The following is a 20,591-nucleotide window of genomic DNA, read 5'->3' as shown; positions in this document are numbered from 1 at the left end:
GTCCTTGGATCCATAGTCACCAAGCATCGTAAAGTTTTTAGAATTCGCTGTAAAGTTATCAGTTCTATAGAAATGTTCAGTTAACATTACAAAGTCATCCACCAGCACCTTGCGCTTGCATGCCTGTGATTGGCCATCAACGCTTTGTGCTAGATAATTCTTCTTGGCAGCAAAAGTTGAGTCGGCTTCAGCTACAACTCTTTTTTGGGGATTTTTGTTTTGTTTTTCGAGCTGAGCGATTACTCGGCTCTACAAGTGAGTCATTAGTAATTGATGCCACAATGTGGCTAGTGACCAATCAAGTTCAGTATAAAATAACAGTTGTCCAGATTAGGACTGCCAAATTATTAACCCTTTTACCCTATTATTGTGGCAAAAATAGTATGACGATAACACTATTATTGTGATGGAAAGAAAACTGGGAGACGAGATACTGCGAGGCGTGAAAGGAACAGGTGCTTTGTTCTGAAAACAATGTGAAGTCAGTTATTGTAGTTTGTTCAGCAGTTAAGACATTTATGGAGTGACTGTTTACTGTCAAGTTCCATCTTCAGCTTAACACTATATATCAGGGGTCCCCAACCCCCGGGCCGCGGCTTGGTTGGAACCGGGCAGCGGAAAAAAAGTGAATAAATAAAGTTTAAATTTTTTTTTTTTATCAGTCGTAAAAATATTTTATTTTGAAAAAGGACCGGATCCACCCGTGTGTCTGAGCCGCGTTCAGGAGTCTTAAGGTTCGGGTTTATCGCTGCAGGCGAGTCTCACGCGCCGAACCCTCTGCTGGCGGCACATTTCAGTGACAAAGAATCTTAAAACATATTCAACCTGCTCAATGAATTCTATCACTTCAGGGAAATGACAACTGTTTTCAAGTTGGCGGATAAAGTCGCTGCTGTGTGGGCGAGTGAACAGCGGAATATTCTACATGTTTCAGACGTTGACCGGGTAGAAGAGGCTTTTAAAAGAGTTTGAGCGGTACTCCAACCACAAAAGACCCGACTGCAAAAGAATAGACCTGCAACCCATTTGTAAACAAACCCACCCGGTGAATCGAGCCCGTCTGAGCTAGAAAAAAATGTGTTGGAGATGCAAATGACGGTGGCCTTAAGGGACATTTCACACAACAACTCTGCCGGTGTTCTAATGACAGCGACCAGAACTCGGTGAGGAGCAGCGGACCAAACACACGTCTGTGTCGCCGTCTCCATTAGCGGCTCGTTGCAGGTAAACAAGCGCACGGCTCACACTAATTCGGCGTAATGATGAGTTGTAGTTTTGGCACTTTATGCCCTTCGTATAATTGTATGACGTCATATTTATTACGTCATTTATATTGCCGGTCCGTGAAAATAATTTCTGACACGGAACCGGTCCGTGGCTCAAAAAAGGTTGGGGACCTCTGCTATATATTACATTAATAAAGTTAATATATAATGTTGAATATTACAACATCCAATTATATTGACATACATTTTCAAACTTAGAGAAATCTTTCATTTTAAACCAGGTAGCGGTCTGTTTCATTTGGAAACATTTGTTAACCATGTCAAGCGTCAAACCATGTTGTTTGTCTGCCAGACGCTGTGATAAATTCACTTTTAACCTGTACTTAGCCACATTTCTACAATGCACCTGGTTGTTTTTAACTATACAAAAAAGTGTTTCGTCATCAGATGTCTGGATCTTAAGTCATCAGAGACAGAAGCTGTGGCCGCCGAACAGAGAGACACTGCTGTTTTTACTGGTTTTAATCACCCGGTCTGTTTGTTTTGAATAGGAGACCTCTGCAGCTCGTTGGACTCCTGAACAATGAACACTGAAGACTTTCTTTTCTCATTGTTTGGATTTGAGATTTTATATTTGACCTTTAACAGATTTGATACAGATTGCACAAGTAAACTAGAACGGGCACTCGGTAGAGCGCATACCTTCGCCGCAGCCACTTTTTTGGTACCTTTTCATGACCTTGACCATGACCAGATAACACGCACAAAAAAAATACACAGCGATCAAAACATAACCTTCCGCATTCTCGAATGCGAAGGTAATTAAGATTACAAACTAAAAAAGATAGTTAGTCTCTTGACCAATTTCAAACACATCCCAAACAAAGAAGGGAACCCGCAGAATAAAGGAGCGTCATGCAGAGATACATGCTGCGCACACAGACAGCTTTAGTGGTGAGGAGGTTGTGCTTGTGTGTCAATTCCCAAACTGACAAACATAGTATAGAACTGTAAACCTAAACGCAGAGCTAGAGCCATTCTAACTAGACATGGACCACACCATGAGGTGGGGTATGCACTGGATCCTGAACCAGCCCGCCTGGGCCTGCAGAGGGAGAGACATACTTTTGATATAAATTGGGGGGGGGGAGTCAGTTATTAGTACGGTAGAGGCAATTCTTGAAGTTATGTCACACTCGAGTGCAGGTCAGGATGAACTTGAGTTTCTGTTACAGACAATCTAGTCTTTTATTTACACTATATGTTTGTGCTGGGATTAGTCATAAATGAAACGGCTGAGGAAAATATAGTGGGAACCACTATTCTAACTGGTAGCGTATGCCTTGATTAAAGGACAATAGTTAACATTTGAGTCAAGCAAAAAAAGTTGACTGTCATATTGAAATATATTGCCATTAAGAAGTACTACCATACAGTACGTGAAGTTGACTAGTTCACCCTTTCCTGAGTGGGGATTGTTTCTATACGGTTTCCTTGCGTCTCTACACATTCATTGAGAGAGCGTGGTCATGTATTTACTCCACAGGTTGTTAGTTGGTTTCACCAGCTATCAGCAGATGTCAGTGTTGCTATGCGTACAGCATGGCTGCATCGGGAGAGACTGCAAAGTTTTGCTTGATCCAATCAGACCGTGATGATGTCTGCGTGGGAAGTGAACACAGAGGAATCCATTATGTGGCAGCATGAGCAGCGCTCCAACTGTTTGGTGTTCGTCTGATCTTGAAGTCTGGCTTTTCCGTCTGCTAGTACTTATGTGCTGAGAAGGATGGAGTTCTATTTAAATGAAGTCATGCAAAGAGAGTTGCTGGTCGAAATTCTTCAAAGTTGAGCTGAGAGTAAAAGGCTGTGGCTTTTGATTAATTTAGTAAAAGGATTTAAAAAATACTTCTTTATTATGGAACAATATTAATTATACAAAAGACAAATATAATACGGAACGACTAATTGGTTTCCTTTTTATCTACATTTGTATAAAATAATATTCTTGCTAAAACACACACTTCAAATGATTTGGGAAACAAGTAATAGTTTTCTCATTGAAATATTTGCTTGGACAAATACCTTAAATGCATTTGGATTAAATTTTATATGTGCACGGTATTTTGCAGGGTACTATGATTCTGTAAGTCCATAAACATTTGTTGTAAATTACTGGGAGGGGACACAAATGAATGGATAATGGATCTGTACTTGTACAGCGCTTTTCTAGTCTTCCGACCACTCAATGCACTTTACATCATTCACCCAATCATATCCATTCATACACTGATGGGAGGAGCTAAGGTTCCACATGTTCATCAGGAGTAACTAACATTCACACACATTCACACACCGTAGGCACAGCTACGGGAGCAATTATGAGGTTAAGTGTCTCGCCCAAGGACACATCGACATGGGCTAGCGGAGCCGGGGATCAAACCGCCGATTCTCTGACTGATTCAATCACAGGAGCCACAGTCGGCCCTAAATGATGTGTTCATCGGTTTCTCCTATGCTAAGCTTTCTCTTTTTCAAATGTTCTCTCCTCTACTCTTTGGTCTCTCTCCATCAGCTAGCATGTCTAATCACTGCTCATGGAGTTGGCTCACTAAATGGCAGATGCTCAAACCCAGAGCCTGCATCTGCTACCTGTTTGTACCAATTAACAGGCCTGTGATACCGCTCTGACACCTCTTCAGTGGGTTTACAGATGCCACAATTAGCCACTCATTTGAATAGCTGCCTGCTTAGCGAGAGGACCCTTAGTGCATCATCTCCAAGCCTTTCATCTATTTGCCTTATTTCTCGCTGCCTCGCAAACGAGGCATGGAGAGTCCGGGGGAAACCTGGTGTGTTGAGCAAACAGTCTTTTCAGATCCCCAAATTGGCTCTCCAGACCCCCTGTTGCAGCTGACAGGGTGACTGCAGAGTTGCATGGCAAAATGCACTGCAGACATGACCGGGCAGGTGCCCAGTCCATGTGATCACATTGAGTGCTTGTTTGGCGTGCTGTGCTTCTGCTGGTAAGAACAGGTTCTGTTCATTGGTCTGAGGTTCCCAGCTCAGGAGACGATATACAGTGGGTACAGAAAGTATACAGACCCTTTTCAAATTGTCACTCTGTTTCTTTGCAGCTATTTGCTCAAATCAAAAAAGTTCATTTTATTTCTCATTTATGTAACTCCATCACCCCATCTTGACAGAAAAAACCCAAAATGTAGACATTTTTGTAAATTCATTAAAAAAGAAAAACTGAAATATCACATGGTCATAAGTATTCAGACTCTTTGCTCAATTCAATTCAATTCAGTTTATTTGTATAGCCCAATTTCACAAATTACAAATTTGTCTCGGAGTGCTTTACAATCTGTACACATAGACATCCCTGTCCCAAAACCTCACATCGGATCAGGAAAAACTCCCAAATAACCCTTCAGGGGGAAAAAAAGGGAAGAAACCTTCAGGAGAGCAACAGAGGAGCATCCCTCTCCAGGATGGACAGATGCAATAGATGTAATGTGTACAGAAGGACAGATTTAGAGTTTAAATACATTCAATGAATGTGACAGAGTGTATGAATAGTTCATAGTAGGCATATTCCACGATGGAGACCTCCACGATCCATCAGGCAGATGGCGGTGGGGAGGAGGAGTGGGCGGAGTCTCAACAGTGGGCGGAGTCTCAACAGGACAGTGGCGTAGTCAGGAGCAGGAATTCCACGACCCAGACCTCGATGATCCATCAGGCAGATAGGATCTATGTCGTCTCATAGGGTCCGATGGCCCCATGAGACGTGAAGTCAAAAGGACTCCGGGGAGAAAGCAGAGTTAGTAACGTGTGATTGAGAGATGAAAATTCATCCTTAAGGAGAGAAAAAAGAGGAGAAGCACCCTTTTGAGCTAGTACAGCCACGAGTCTTCTTGGGAACGATGCTTTCATATGTCTTGCACTGAGGAGAGGCTTCCGTCGGGCACTCTGCCATAAAGCCCCGCCTGGGGGAGGGCTGCAGTGATAGTTGACTTTGTGGAACTTTGTCCCATCGTCCTGCATCTCTGGAGCTCAGCCACAGGGATCTTTGGGTTCTTGTTTACCTCTCTCACCAAGGCTCTTCTCCTACAATTGCTCAGTTTGGCTGGACGGACAGATTATGGAGGCCACTGTGCTCTTAGGAACCTTGAGTGCTGCAGAAATTCTTTTGTAACCTTGGCCAGATCTGTGCCTCGCCACACTTCTGTCTCTGAGCTCCTTGGGCAGTTCCTTCGACCTCATGATTCTCTTTTGTGCTGACATGCACTGTGAGCTGTGAGGTCTTACATACACAGGTGTGTGCCTTTCCCAATCAAGTCCAATCAGTTTATTAAAACACAGCTGGACTCTAATGAAGGAGTAGACCCATCTCAAGGAGGATCAGAAGAAATGGACAGCATGTGAGTTAAATATGAGCGTTACAGCAGAGTCTGAATACTTATGACCATGTGATATTTCAGTGTTTCTTTTTTAATAAATTTAAAAATAAATTTCTGTTTTTTTCTGTCAAGATGGGGTCCTGAGTTACATTAATGAGAAATAAAATGAACTTTTTTGATTTTGGCAAATGGCAGCAGTGAAACAAAGAGTGAACATTTTAAAGGGGTCTGAATACTTTCCGTACCCACTGTATATATATATGTATCCATATATATTTATATATCTATATATAATATATATATAATATATGTGTGTGTATGTGTATATATGTGTGTGTATGTATGTATTTATGTGTGTGTATATATATATATATATATACACCTATGTGTGTATGAAACGATTACTTGATTGACTTACAAAAAAATATTAATTTATTTGGCTTTACTTGTTCGTCTAACGAAACAGTTTAAGAAGGCACCGTGGGCTGTAGGAAGTTGCAATGGTAATTTATTCATTTCAAATATTTTTTGGGACATTTTAAATAATCACCGTGATAACATCCATGTTAAAATGTTCAGCCTAAATAGATATCCGTAGTTAAAAATCTCGGTGCTGTTGTGAAGAGCAAACGGTGCTGACATTAAGCATGAACCATGGTGGGTGACGAGTAACAACAAAATGACAGCACTGTTACTGGGAGCTAAGTGCTAATCTTGGGAGGGGGAACAAACTGAATTCTCAGAGGATATTTAAGTACAAAAAATGAGGCTTACTGGTGGGTTCTGCCCTAGTTCTCACCAACACTTTGTGAGAGTGAATGTGCGATTTGTGTGTATGTGTAATTGTGCGCACGTGTGCGGGAGGGTGAGACAGTGTGTGTTCGTGCACTTCTAAGCCTTAGACCGTGCATGCCCACTCACAAGCTACTGTATGTTTTTGTGCGCGTGCGTGTGTGTGTGTGAGAGAGTATTTACTGTAATCCTGCCTGTGTGTGTGTGGATCAAAACCACGTCATCTTTTACACAAAGAGTATGATCAATGCAACTTTCTTCTGCAGCCAATGAGAAGAGAGCCCTTGTTACTAGGCAGTACTATGTTTATTCCCCCCCCCACGTCTGTTCTTTCGTGAGGTCGATGTCACGCGTCAAGCCTCATAGACTCTCAGATCAGCATGAGTCTTTACGACACACCAGGGTCCTGCGGTTGTGATGAACATCAGCACTCTCACTGGTTTTGTAGGTCAGCCAGTATTGAGCTACGGGTGCAGCACTTGTGTACACGACTTTTATAAACGGAGCAAAGGTCATGTAGTAAGCACCCTTCTCCAAAGTACAGGCATACTAGTCTAATTTCTAAGTTTTACCTGAGGAATGCAGTTTTTTCATCTTTTGTTTATATATCATAATATCTCTTTTAAGGGAAAACATATTGCAATAATGGTGTTATTATTTTTTGGTTGATATTGTTAAATAGCTGACATATGCTTCTCACGGTTTATCCACATTTTTGACAAAATATAGGCTTTAATAGACATTGCCAGTAGTGGAAGAGGTTTTTAAATATTTAGTTTCAAGGTACAGTGTGAATCATTCTAATAGAATGAGCCCTTCATCTATAGATAGGGAGCAGGTCCTCGTCCTACGGAGTCCGCCGTGTTTCTCCATCATGTTTCTACAGTAGCCCAGAATGGACAAGCCAAACACAATTCATCACGCTTCTGAAACTTCTGGACCGTGTGCCACACAGTCCAAAACTGCTGTTTTTCCTCCTTGCGTTTGCTCTTAATTAAAGTAGCGCTGAGCAAGCCAAGCACGGTTTTGCACTACGGTTCTTTGAGAGGGGGCCGTGGGCGGAGCGGTATTCAGCTGGTTGCTACCTCACTGCAAGATGCCACCAAATCATACACACTGTCTTTAAGAAAAGCATGTAGCCTACAGTATTAGCACACGTACTTATATCATCGATTCATTACTGTAATGTGCAAACAGACTTCAAATTTTGCAGCTTCTTTAAACAAAGTTTATTTCAACTATTTAATTTACTCCTGGCTGGTTTCATCTATAACAGTCCATCATATTCTATAAGATGATAATAACTTTTGTTGGAATGAAACAATAAGTAGATTAGTCGATTAACCTATATGGACCGCTGGTCACTGATATAGAATATTTCATTTATTGATTTATTCTTTTATTAATTTAACAAATTAATTATGGTTTGGTGCCACGTATGTAATCCTGCTGTGATGGATCATACCAAGTGTCAAATTTAGTCTAATAATATGACAGTAAACCTTTAAAACCCTAATATGTGTAATACTGTAATTTTAATGTCATTCCAATGCCTGGATTTCCAAAAACTAGACCTCCATGTCCCCAATTGCAGTATGTGTATATGTATGTAGTGTTTCCCCTAGGTTTACAGCTTCAGAGTGGGGGGGGGGGGGTCCGACCGACCGACCGACACAAACACTTGAAACATGTTGGTGTTCATTTATTTTCTTGACCACCACAAAGGGTGCACGTTTTGTCACTGCAGTGGATTTTTCGGTGCTTTTCAAAGAAGAGTTCCAGAGCCTCTTGATAAGGAAAGTCGGAAACATCTGGCCCATTAATTGAAATCCGCAGGCAGGCAGCAAGATGGTCTCCTTGCAGCCTGTTGCGGATGTTTGTCTAAACCTGCAAATACATAAACTGTTAGGCTTTAAAAGTGAAAGCTGATATCTTAGAATAGTGATAGCTTACACAGCAAATCCCATTGTGAAACGTCTATATTACTCTGTTCATGGTGGAGAAGTCCCTCTCACAGTTGACACTGCTGACTGGGACTGTGAGGGCAATGGCAGCCAGCAGGCTCCTTGTTGGGTTAGGGTCAGCGACTTGTTCCATCTTCTCCACCGTGGGAGCGTTTAAAAAATGCAGATATAGCGGTTTGTTTTTCACGCGACATATTCAACGCTCTCTGCCGGCTAGTGGGAGTGTGCTCCGCCCCGATGCGCGCAGACACGTCGGCATCGGAGCTCTGCGGCGCGCGAGACGGAGAGCCGAGAAGTGTTAATGCGACACGTAGAGACAGAAATGACATGCTGTTGTGTAGAGACGATCAATAACAGACGGCTGTTTAGTTTGTTTAATAAAAGAACAAAGACGTGCTCTTTAAGAAAAGGGACCTTAAATTACTTCTGCTGTAATCTGGCGCGATAGAGAACATTACAGGATGGCGGGCGGAGATTTCAGGGGGGCGGGCCGCCACTCTGATAGAATGGTGGGGGAAACACTGCACTTGTGTCGAGGTCCCACACGGGAAAATCAAACGGCATAACTTTTACTTTAGTTTTGACACATCACAGACGAGTCTGAGGAAGTCCTTGTAGACTGGGTGATGTGTCTGGGTACGCTGTCGTTTTATAGCTCCAACCTAACACAAGTATTTTTGCTTTGTTTGAATTTTGTTGTGATTTTAAGCCAAACTATGATGTTTTATGTATTTAACATAACCAAGTAGTGGTGTTGCCTCTGGCACTCACAGCTTCCTCTCAGTCATTGGTTCAGACGTGTCTGTCTGCCTGTACATGTAATCATCTGTTTTTGCAAGAATCTTGGGTTGAATGGCCAATTTGTGCAATTAACAGCAAATTTAATTTCTTCAATCAAATTCCTGCAGAGCAGTGTCAATCTTCAACTGTGGGAAAATTATGAATATTCATATATTTATATATGGGCAGATGCCCAATCCCATTGTCACAGAAGTAGGTACCTTAGTGTTTCCTAAAAACAGTCATACAAACGTAATTGTATTAAAATTATTACTTTATTAAGTAATTACAAAATTAATTGAAATTTTTAAAAACATTCATAAGTGCAAACTGCAACAATTTCATTTCCTTCCATAAACCAAGGTTTGTGTTCATTGTGTAGACCAGTGGTCCCCAAACTAAGGCCCGCGGGCCAGATACGGCCCGCCTGCACATTTGGCCCGGCCCCCTGAACAATACCAGAGACGCGTTATTCTTTTTTTTCAGTCTGGCCATGCAAATCCTAGACTAGCCGCTGTCAAATAGAACGTGTGAAGATCCCGGAAAGGGTTATTAATATTTGGTTATGTGTGGCTTTCTGGAAAACAATAAATGTTTACATTTAGGCACCCCTGCGATCGTCACACTTTTTCTGTTACAAACTGACCCTGGCCCCAATCAGAGAAGGGAAAGGTTATGTGGCCCTCACAGGAAAAAGTTTGGGGACCCCTGGTGTAGACGGTTGCAGGTGCACGACGACTGAAGAGGCTTCAACTTTGTCCCAAAAGAAAAGGGGAAATACAGAAATAGAGGCGCCGCCTCCTCTTTTAGTGGATCACAGGTTCTCAATCTTTACATTGGTTTTAAGGATATTGTTGTGTATTATACATGTAACTCTGTTGTGTCGCTTGTTAATAAAGGTGGTGTTATTCTCCCTCTTCCTCTTCTCTAGATATGCGGTAAAATGAATGTTATACAAACGAGACAACATCTCTGTGGTGTGTTTGATGTCGTTGAATATTGAAAGCAAACATTTTAAATTCAAACTTAAACTATAATTTATTTTCTGACTTTTAATGAGATACTTTTCTGACTTTTTCTGACTTCTTTGACTTACTAAACTATTACTTTTCTATTAATTAATTAATTAATTAATGATGACTTGTTGATGCCTTTATATGGTGAACTTTACTCAAGCTTTTCAGGATGTACTATATTTGTTCTTTTTTTTTACATATGTACTCTAACTTTTTTATCACTTTTTCTCCCAACTATTCTATGGCTTTGTTACGACTTTCTTATTACTGTTTTTGCTGTATTGTCTTATGAATTTTATGCAGCTCGCTCCGGCTCATGTTCAGCCCTCCACTGGTCCTTAGTGGTCCCATGTCCCCCTTGGCAGTGGTCCAGTGGGGTCCCCAAGTGGTTTCCTGGGTGAATTCCTGTTGCCAGAGTCCGGTACAGAGTTCGTGAACCTGGCGTAACGTCTTCTGCTGCGAGTCTTCGCAGGAATAATGGACTTGGTGTACAGGCCTGACTCGGTGTAAAAGGGAATTAAAATGGTAAACATATATACATAGATGTACATACATACATATATACCATTGGTTTATGTAGATATAAATGTGTACGGATGGGTGTAGGTCAGGGGTGTCCAAACTTTTTGCAATGAGGGCCAATTGTGATAAAGTCAAGATGCCCGAGGGCCAATAGTTCATTTAAACATTTTTTTAAACCACAAAAGTTACATGAATATAGACTGTTATAAAACAATGTATTTTAACTGTCACAATTACTTTTATTTTTTAAATGACAATGTAACCACATATGCCTTTCATTCAGTCAGATAACAATGAAAACGCTGTATATAGAATACCTTACATTTCTATGAGTTACATAACGTTGCTTAATGAACATTTTAAACAGGAGTTATAAGTAATGCAAAGTGGTCTGTTATCATTACACTTACAAACTAATTAATTTTGCCCTTATCTTTTACTAGATCTTTTCAGAAACACAATAGTTTGTCACATCTACAGGTTTTTCACTGTTAATGACATATGTTACCGTTCAACACACTTCACATTTAGCTTATTGTGGCTGCAATTAACCTGTTTTGCACTGAATACCTTTTCAAGATAATATCAATAAAGTGCAACCTGTGACAAATTAAACCAAATAAGATCAAGAATTTGGGCATAAAGAGTTTTACTGAGTGTTAGTGACACTGCATATATTTTCAAAATAACACGCAACCTTTGAAAAACAAAACAAGTGCAGATATGTTTGAGTCATCACGTTTTACTCTATGCGTGATAAAATGGGCTTTCCACTTCACCTCTTTTTAAAACGGGGTTGCAGGCTTGATACGGCCACTCTCAATAATGCTCAATGTTGAGCTCTTGTTTTGAAGGGCAACAGCTGGAACGCTGAGAGGAAACACCTGGCAAATCGCCAATAATCTAGTCTGTCGCGCATGCGCAGCGTAACCGGTTAACGCTGTAACGTACACATTTACACGAAAGTAGTTGACAGGCATTTCGCTCTATTTATTAACGACTTAGTTTTATGTCCGTGTAGTTTGTAATATTTGTTTTTACTATATGTGTGGCACTCTGAGATTCTTTGAAGGAAGAGTGCGATAAAAATGAAATGCATTATTATTATTTATTATGTGAAGTTCTCAAACAAGGTCTTGAAATAAAAGAATCTGCATTCCCCCTCGCGCCCCACCTGGTCTCTTGAACCCGGAGCAGAGAGCGACTCTGAGACGACGTGTCTTCACCACCGTGGGAACGCAGAGGTGTCGGTTTGCTGTTCCCGCGACATATTGGACCTCTCTGCCGGCTGGTTGGAGCGCGCTCACCTGTATGTGCGCACCTGTCTGTGCGCATGGGGGCGGAGCTCCGCCGGGATACCGAGAGCCAGGAGAAGTGTGAATGCCACCACGTAGAGACAGAAATGACATGCCGCTGTGTCGATACGATCAATAATATACGACCGTTTAGTTGAATAAAACAACCTGACATTACTTATGTTGTAATCTGGCGCTATAGAGAACATGTCAGTGGGGCGGACCCCCACCCTGTTCTCATGGTAGGGGAAACACTCGTAATTCCCACCGCTCCTGAAAGCGGCGGCCCTCACTGTCAATTTTTCTCCTTTTTTTTGCCGTCGCCATGGCAAATAGGTTTCGAGAAGGGTTCACGCCACGGATGCAGAGCCAGATACATTAGAAAGGAGGAATTACGTCTTTCAAGTTTTTATGATTTATTTATTCTGACAGATCTGGCGGGCCACAAATAACACATTATATGACCGATGTCGCGGGCCATATGAAATCTGACCGCGGGCCACCATTGGCTCGCGGGCCGGACTTTGGACACCCCTGGTGTAGGTAAACTGTGTAGAGACTGTGTAGATGTATAAATGAAAGGAAACTGAGAGCCATACAAGGGGAGGGGTGGGATGGGGAAAAGTTTGTGTAATGTTTTTTTTTTTTGTCTCCTTGTTTTCATCTTGTTAAAAAAAAAAAAACATCATCCTTGTGTGGTGATCTCTACAAGGTTATACATTTGTATATTTTCTTTTTGTAAAATAATATTTTCAGCATAACAAACTGTAAATGCTATTTCACTACAAATATCCTGTAAAAAAAAATGTTTATTAATCCAAAAAAAAGTATTACTTTTTTTTATACCTACTTTTTTTCATTTCCGGAGCGCGCAACTCAATCAACAACCCTTTAATGCATTTATAATTCAGTGCACTTGCAGCAGCAGGCTCATAGAGCCTTGAGCTCAAAGAGCCTTGCTGCTGCACGTGCACCGACTATTGCCCTGTGGGCTTCTTAGTTGCAATGCTTCAGCAGTCCAACTATTAATCTTGTAAGCTTTATTTAAACATATTCTAATTCTTCTGTCCGTATTTTGGACCCTTTCTCCTCCTTCATATATTAAGCTACCGAAACTGTTCAAATATTAAAATATTCAGCTCCTTCAGATTCATGATTGCTATGACTTTTCATATTTCTAACTTTTCAACTGTTCATATTATAAATATTTGATGGTTATTAATTTGAATGGGATCACAATGGAGAAATTCTTCAACTTTTAAAAGCTTCTGAGATATTCATAATTTCAGCCGTAATTTTTACCGTATAGTTTCAAATATTTTTTATATTTTTAAATTTCCAAATGATCAATTTTTTTATGGAATAAATAATGAATGGGATCCAATGGTGGAAATCTTCAAATCCGCTTACACTTTTCAACTTTAAAACCTGACAATATATATACATTCAGCTAAAGAAACAATTCCACCTTTAAAATGTTGGCAAAATTGTTAGCTATAACTTTATAATTCAGCATTTTTGATGACTCTTATAGTTATTGAACTGTCCCCGTTTTAGTTTGATGTGTTAGCCACACCATCTAAATTTATTACGAAATGTTCTAGTTATTCATACTATAACTTTACCATTAACTCCACAAAGAGAAATACAAAAATACACGTGATGTGCACAGGGGCTTTCCTCCTCTCTCTGTCCCGATTGACACTTATTCATTTGTGTCCTTAATTTAGACATGGACTAAATGTATAGAAAATATATACATTGAGAAATAAATAGATTTTAAAAAACATCTATTCAATAAAAGAAAGAAATAAAAGTTAGTAATTCATTAGGAAACCATACTAAATTATAAATTATTGTTCATGTATTGCTACATCTCTAGAAAAGAACATTTTCGTCTTCATATTTCTTTTTTTACATCCGCTTCTCATTCAATTGATTGATTGAGGGATCGATTCAGCTCGATTGTTGTGCTTGTAACAACTTTTCTTTTTGGGCTATCAACATTTCTAAAAGAAACATGGCCAAAAACAACATTATTTGAAGTTAAAATCACTCAGCATTTCCTTTATGAAAATCAAGACCAGACCACCTACATTATTACTGAATATCTGATGTGTTTTTTTGATATTGTTTTTTTTGCGATCAAATGTTTTTATTTAGCATATCACACAGGATGGCAGAACACCAACACATGGTGCCCTTTCAAATTACAAACAATATGCTGAGACCAAAGGAGTCTCTAAGAACCATAAAGCAGAGAGGAAAGATGGGGGGGGGGGACATAAATATACACACAACACAAGAGACAGACAGACAGACAAATAACATTGATAGGGACCAGACACATGTTCAATTCGAAGTAAGGGGCGATAGCACACATCTACAGCATATTTTTCAAAGAGTCAGCAATGTTGACCCAAGTGTCCAAAGTCTTTTCTGATGCTCCATTTATGCGAGCTGTAGAGAGCTCCATATATACAACATCCAAAAAGGAAAGCGTCCATGTTCGAATAGACAAGTCATGAGGTGGTTTCCAACGGGTTGCAATCATTCTCTTAGCAGCTGTAAGTCCAGCAAATGCAACACGCATTTGGATTTTAGAGAGCTGAAAGTCTGAATCAAAAACATTTAGAATCAAAACACAGAGTGACAGGCACAGTCACATTAATCAAGACAGATAACTTGGATGCAATATTGTTCCAAAACTGACAAACAGGGGAGCAATCCCAGAACATGTGAAGATATGTACCTTGAGTGTTTAGTGGGCAGAAAGTGCATCAAGGACTGGTAATTATTTACATGTGATGCATTTTCACAGGGGTGAGATACGTCCTATGAATGAAATTGTAGTGAATTTGCTGATGGTCTGGATTGCGTGATACCTCTGAGATGCTAGACCATACATCATGCCAGTCAAAATCAGTGACCAGGTCTGGGCAATCACGTTCCCAGACCCTCTCAATAGGAAGGCTGAGGCGGCCAGGTGTCACCAAAAACTGATAGAGCTTAGATACCATACCGCTGGTTTTTGCCTGCATTGTAAATCATTTCCAGATAGGATGGATGGGCAAAGCTCCCTGCCAGGGGACACCATATGCCTTGAGTGCTGATCTTAATTGAAGGTAAAAGAAAAATGAGGAACGTGGTAGACTGAATGCATTTTGTAAGTCAGTAAAAGATAACAAGCCAGTCTCGTTAAAAATGTCTTAGATAATGAACCCCCCTCTGTTCCCAATGCGGAGCTGTTATAGGCCTCCCACCAATCACGAGTGCTTTATTGTTGAATAGTGGAGAAAGTGTATGCCAATTGCATGGTACATGGCAATTTGTTTCAACCAATCTCCAGGTTTTGATAAGATGAGAGACAATGGGGCCAAAGCGCAGCTGGCACTGTTTGTGAGAGATATTGGCAAAAAGAACGTCATGAAGTGACCATGGTTCGGTCATAGCACTTTCTAAAGCACGCCAGCACACTGAGGAATCTGGGTCAAACCACGTAAGAAGAGGCCTTAAGACAAAAGACCAAAAATAAAGTTTAAAGTTGGGAACTGAAAGACCACCATTCTCCTTTCTCCTCTGTAGAGTAGACTTTTTAAGTCGTGGCCGCTTGCCTTTCCAAATGAATTTCGATACTGCTGCCTCTAATTTATGCCAGTAGTCAGAAGGAGGAGAAAGGGGTAGCATAGAGCTCACAAAATTAATCCTGGGTAAGATGTTCTGTTTTTCTGATATTGTTAAAGATCACAATCTTGATATAAGGAATTGTGTATATGTTTTTAAGATTATAGTGGAGAATTCTTTATCTATATATTATATTATTTATAAATGTGGTGGGCAGCAAGGGCCTGTATATATTTACTTATAGTATATTCACATAAATATATTTAAATATATTTATATATATTTAATATACATATATTTAAATATATTTATGTTAAGTATATTAACACACATTTATATATCTGTTATCAAGGCTTTGTACATTTAAATTGACATCAGTATTTAAAACAGTCAAACGTGCACCACATAAGACCCCCGAAAGAGTGAGATGGACTCCGCACAAGTCACCCACTTTGCAGCCAGAACATTCTCATCCATCATGTTCATGCAGAGGAACGGAAAGGCCGAGCGACACAGAGGAAAGGGCTGCAGCGACGCCTGTGGACAGGCGACGAAGGACGGCGATGAACATGACCAACAAAGCGTCTTGAGTCATTCCAAACGCAGGCGGCTGGGTCGATCTCCCGTTTCCCTGTTTCCTGCCATTGAGATGTTTGTAGATCCGACACACAATGCTCACAGATTCATGTCATTCATCGTCATCTCCTGACCAGACGGCAGGTGCCCCCCCCCCCCCACATGTGACACACCAGCATACTGCTGCACGCTGCCCCCCCCCCCTCCATCTGTCGTAGAGATGAGAGTAGTCGCAAATTATTCCGGCGTAGAGCGTTTTTTCGTCGTGTTTGCTGTGTGCGACAACACTGGAAGAGCTCGGAAGTGTGCAGCAATAGAAGCAATGTCAGCTTCATATATTTAATTGTGACACTCATGATGACCGTCTCCCACGTGGCACTCCTAACAGGGATGGACCACAGTTCTCGAACACAGTTCGGGTGCCTTGTAAATACTCTAGCGTTGGTTTCTTTAACTTCTGGGGGCATCTTGAGTTTTGATCAAGCAGAGCCTGTGGCTGCAAACTGTGCAGTGCGGAAGGTTAGGGTTAGGTAACGTTGCACAAGATGAGGTTAACCATGCGTATGTGGATTTGTTGCTCTTCTTGGCCCGTTTCCCAGCAGATGACCTTCGGTACCGACCCGTCCGAGCCCGACTCCGCCGACTCCTCCGACGCGCCCGACGCGTCCAACTTCGACAGGCCCGACGCGGACTGGCCCGCAGGTAAGTTATCAGGTAAGTAAAACACTTGTCCCTTTAAACTTACACTTACACTACACTGTTTAAAGTACTGTTATTGGTTTGTATGTGCACTTTATTTTATATTCTACTGTAAATGTAAAATGTTACAATTCTTGCACTTTGTTGATTGTTGATTGTTTAATGTTGTCTAATGTTGCACCACCCGCCATGACACATTCCTTGTATGTGAAAATATAGTTTACAATAGATAGATGAATAGACAGACCGAGAGACAATTGATTGATAGATAGATAGATAGATAGATAGATAGGCAGACAGACAGATGGACGGATAGATAGAGCGATGAACAGATCCTTTATTTATCCACAGGGGGAAATTTGGTTGTAGAAGCAAGGATACAGAGTAAACACACAATATATACAATAAAATAGTTGAGCAGGACATATTCAATTTTAGAAAATTAAATGATAAATAAAATGCAAAGTCTAGAGAGTGTATTTTCAGTTAAAGGGTTATTGATCAATTTAAGGAGGATATGGTCAGAGGTGATTTATTATAAAGTCTTATAGCAGTTGGCAGGAATGTTCTCCCGTATCTGTCCTTTGGTATTCCTTTCCTCTCACCCTCTCTTTAGCTGTGGAACGTCCTGAAGCAGCTTCGGCCCCAGTCCCCCAGAAACCAAAAGAGTCCACCAGGAGCAGCAGGAAGAGGAGGAGCCCGACTGCCCGGCAGGACTGATAAAGTGCCAACCAGCCTTCTCCCGCCAGGCGCGAGGGAAGGCTGGTTGGCATGGTTATACTTACTAACATTAAGAAAAGTCTCCAAGTTATTTATTTAGGTATCGATTGCTGTGATACAAGAAGAAACTTCCAGGATCTCCTTGACGACGACGAAGAAGATGACGAGGGAGGACCACATGAGAAGGATGAAGGACTACAGGACCAGATGCAGAGCGGCGGTTGCCTTTCTTTTAGTGGGCGGAGTAAGTAATCCCTCACTCAGACTACAGAAGTATCAGTAATACGATCCCATCATCGGGGGGGGGTGCTAGACTATTTTTTTGCTCCATCCCAATGCGCGCAGACCGGCGTCGGAGCTCTGCAGCGGAACAATCGATCGGCGTATTGAGCACCCCTGCATTCAAGCATTAAATAGCCGAGAGGTTTTTTCAGCGTGAGGAATTCGATGTGTGGCGGGAGTGCGTGAGATAAGACCGAAATGCGTGAGTCTCACGCTCAATGCGTGAGACTTGAGAGCCCTGCACATACATATCAACAGGTTTCCTGGTGGAAGTCACTTCTTGTCAGTGCCTTCGATCTCCGTGGCCTTGTCCGTCACCATGGAAACATTGTCACATGACATTAAGGCGCTTTGGTTCTGTGACGTCGCTAGTGACATCACGGAGCACCGAACCAGAGTCTATAAGTAGAAGTGATTTCCAGCAAAGCAGCAGGGATTTGTGAATCCCACAGGAGCGGTGGGCGATAGGCGGTTCAGAACCGCCTACACGGGAGGAGCGATTCATAGGCGAGTCTGATTATGAATCGCCGACCTCCCCAACGGGGTGGGACGGTTTGGCGAGAGTCACCTTGTATGACTACTCCTACACCCCATCCCGGGGTGGGTTTGGTTCTGTGGGATTCACAAATGGGGCCCTATTTAACCCCTTAGTTTAGTTTAGTTTATTTCGATCAGCAAAATATACAACAATTAGAATTCAACAAAAGAAGAAAGTGGCTGACCGAAAGGGTCGAGGCTGAAGCTATCTAGCTTATTAGTGCCCTAACCTATGACTGATGTATGTATGTATTGTATATATATGTATATATATGTATATATATCTATATAGATATATATGTATATATTTTCTGTAATTTCCCGCTTGCGGGATCAATAAAGTATACATCTATCTATCTATATCTACATATATATGTGTATATATATCTATATGCATGTTTATATATTTGTATGTATATGTGTGTATATATATCTATATGTATATATGTATGTATATGTTTACATATGTATGTATATATATATGTATACATATATGTATTTGTATACACATATATATACATATACATACATATATATATATATATGGGAACAGTCATTATTTTATGACATTTTATGATATGTGTTGTATGTATTAAAAACAAAAGATGTTCAAAGTGACTCCGACAAGTCGTCCAAACTATACAGCAAAATGTTAGTTGAAAGAGTACAGAAGTATAAAATAGCATAAAAATGAATTACACCAGTAAAGGATAAGTACCGTAACATTGCAGGTATAGTATTTGATTAGGTGTCCGCTGTTACCTTACAGACTGCAATATGCAGTAGTGAGAAGTATTTAACATAAATGAACAAGAGCGTCACAAGCCCATGCCGTGGCCTTCAGTTCGTCTTTTTAATGGTCAGTTCAGTTAGACAGAGCTTGTCAAATTAGACGTGTGACCAAATTGAAGAATAGGATGATTCTACTGATTTCATCAAACCTCAAATTAGCAGCCCTGCTATTTGATATACAATTGTTAATAAAAATCCAAAGTCCTTAATGCTGTATACTTTATGTAATGCGAAAACAATACATTCACAGTAGTGTCTGTCCCTGTAGAGAAGAAACTGAAACCCACATAATAATATTGCAGTTGAATATGGTTGTACTGCAAATGACCCAATGTAAAGAAACTAACAAACATGCAGCTTGATTTCCAGTCTTGAATTATGTTGTGTGTGTCCCTGACCACATGGTGGCATCCGTCCTCACTGACTCCGTGAGTTCAGCACCACTGATGAGCTGAATGGAGAGAAATCCTCTTTACTGGAAGGGTTAATCTCAAATCTTAACAATCTTTTTTGACCCTTCATGTGAAAAACATACACTACCGTTCAAAAGTTTGGGATCACTTAGAAATGACTTTATTTTTCAAAGAAAAGCACTGTTTTTTCAATAAAGATAACATTAAATTAATCAGAAATACACTCTCTACATTGTTAATGTGGTAAATGACTATTCTAGGTGGAAACGTCTGGTTTCTAATGAAATATCTCCATAGGTGTATAGAGGCCCATTTCCATCAACTATCACTCCAGTGTTCTAATGGTACATTGTGTTTGCTAATCGCCTTAGAAGACTAATATCTGATTAGAAAACCCGTGCAATTATGTTAGCACAGCTGAAAACAGTTATGCTGGTGATATAAGCTATACAACTGGCCTTCCTTTGAGCTTGAAGTTTGTAGAACAAAATTAATATTTCAAATATTAATCATTATTTCTAACCTTGTCAATGTCTTGACTATATTTTATATTCATTTGATAAATAAAAGTGTGATTTTTCATGGAAGACACGAAATTGTCTGGGTGATCCCAAACTTTTGAACGGTAGTGTATGTGAATAACAATAAGGCAAAAACATCTGTCTGGACCCCTCAGATAAGTAAACAAGAGGAACAACAAAAGGATTTAAAATAAGCCAGCTAGTTTACAATAACCTGATCTCCTTGAACATTGACACCATCTTTACTGAACGTAAACACATGTAACGTGTCCACATAAAGCATCAGCTGTTGTAACAGGCTCAGCACCAAACCACCAGGTGAACTGTTACAACAGTCCTATGAAATATTGAAGGAAGCCTTTAATTCTCATGTGAGGTATTTGAAGTGATGCGTCTTTGCAGAGTTAAATGTCCGTGTCCCCATTG

General features: G+C 40.6%; 1 protein-coding gene across 5 annotated transcripts in view; it reads left to right on the top strand.

Moving 5' to 3' along the window:
- The first annotated feature begins 743 nt into the window (after positions 1–743).
- The window catches only part of dscama (Down syndrome cell adhesion molecule a), a 134,128-nt gene continuing 114,280 nt past the window's right edge, over positions 744–20,591 (top strand). For 4 of the 5 annotated variants that reach the window (XM_056443997.1, XM_056443989.1, XM_056443979.1 and 1 more), the window contains exons 1-3: positions 744–1,224; positions 10,488–10,709; positions 16,804–17,864. In XM_056443997.1, coding sequence (XP_056299972.1) covers positions 17,672–17,864 — 193 coding nt within the window. In that variant the 5' untranslated portion in view covers positions 744–1,224; positions 10,488–10,709; positions 16,804–17,671. The remainder of the gene's footprint in view (positions 1,225–10,487; positions 10,710–16,803; positions 17,865–20,591) is intronic. The other variant, XM_056443970.1, reaches the window with a different exon arrangement.

Source organism: Pseudoliparis swirei, chromosome 3 (genome assembly GCF_029220125.1).
Source record: "Pseudoliparis swirei isolate HS2019 ecotype Mariana Trench chromosome 3, NWPU_hadal_v1, whole genome shotgun sequence".
Taxonomy (NCBI): Eukaryota; Metazoa; Chordata; class Actinopteri; order Perciformes; family Liparidae; genus Pseudoliparis; species Pseudoliparis swirei.
The sequence above is the reverse complement of the archived record's forward strand: the minus strand, read 5'-3'. Positions and strand labels throughout refer to the sequence as shown.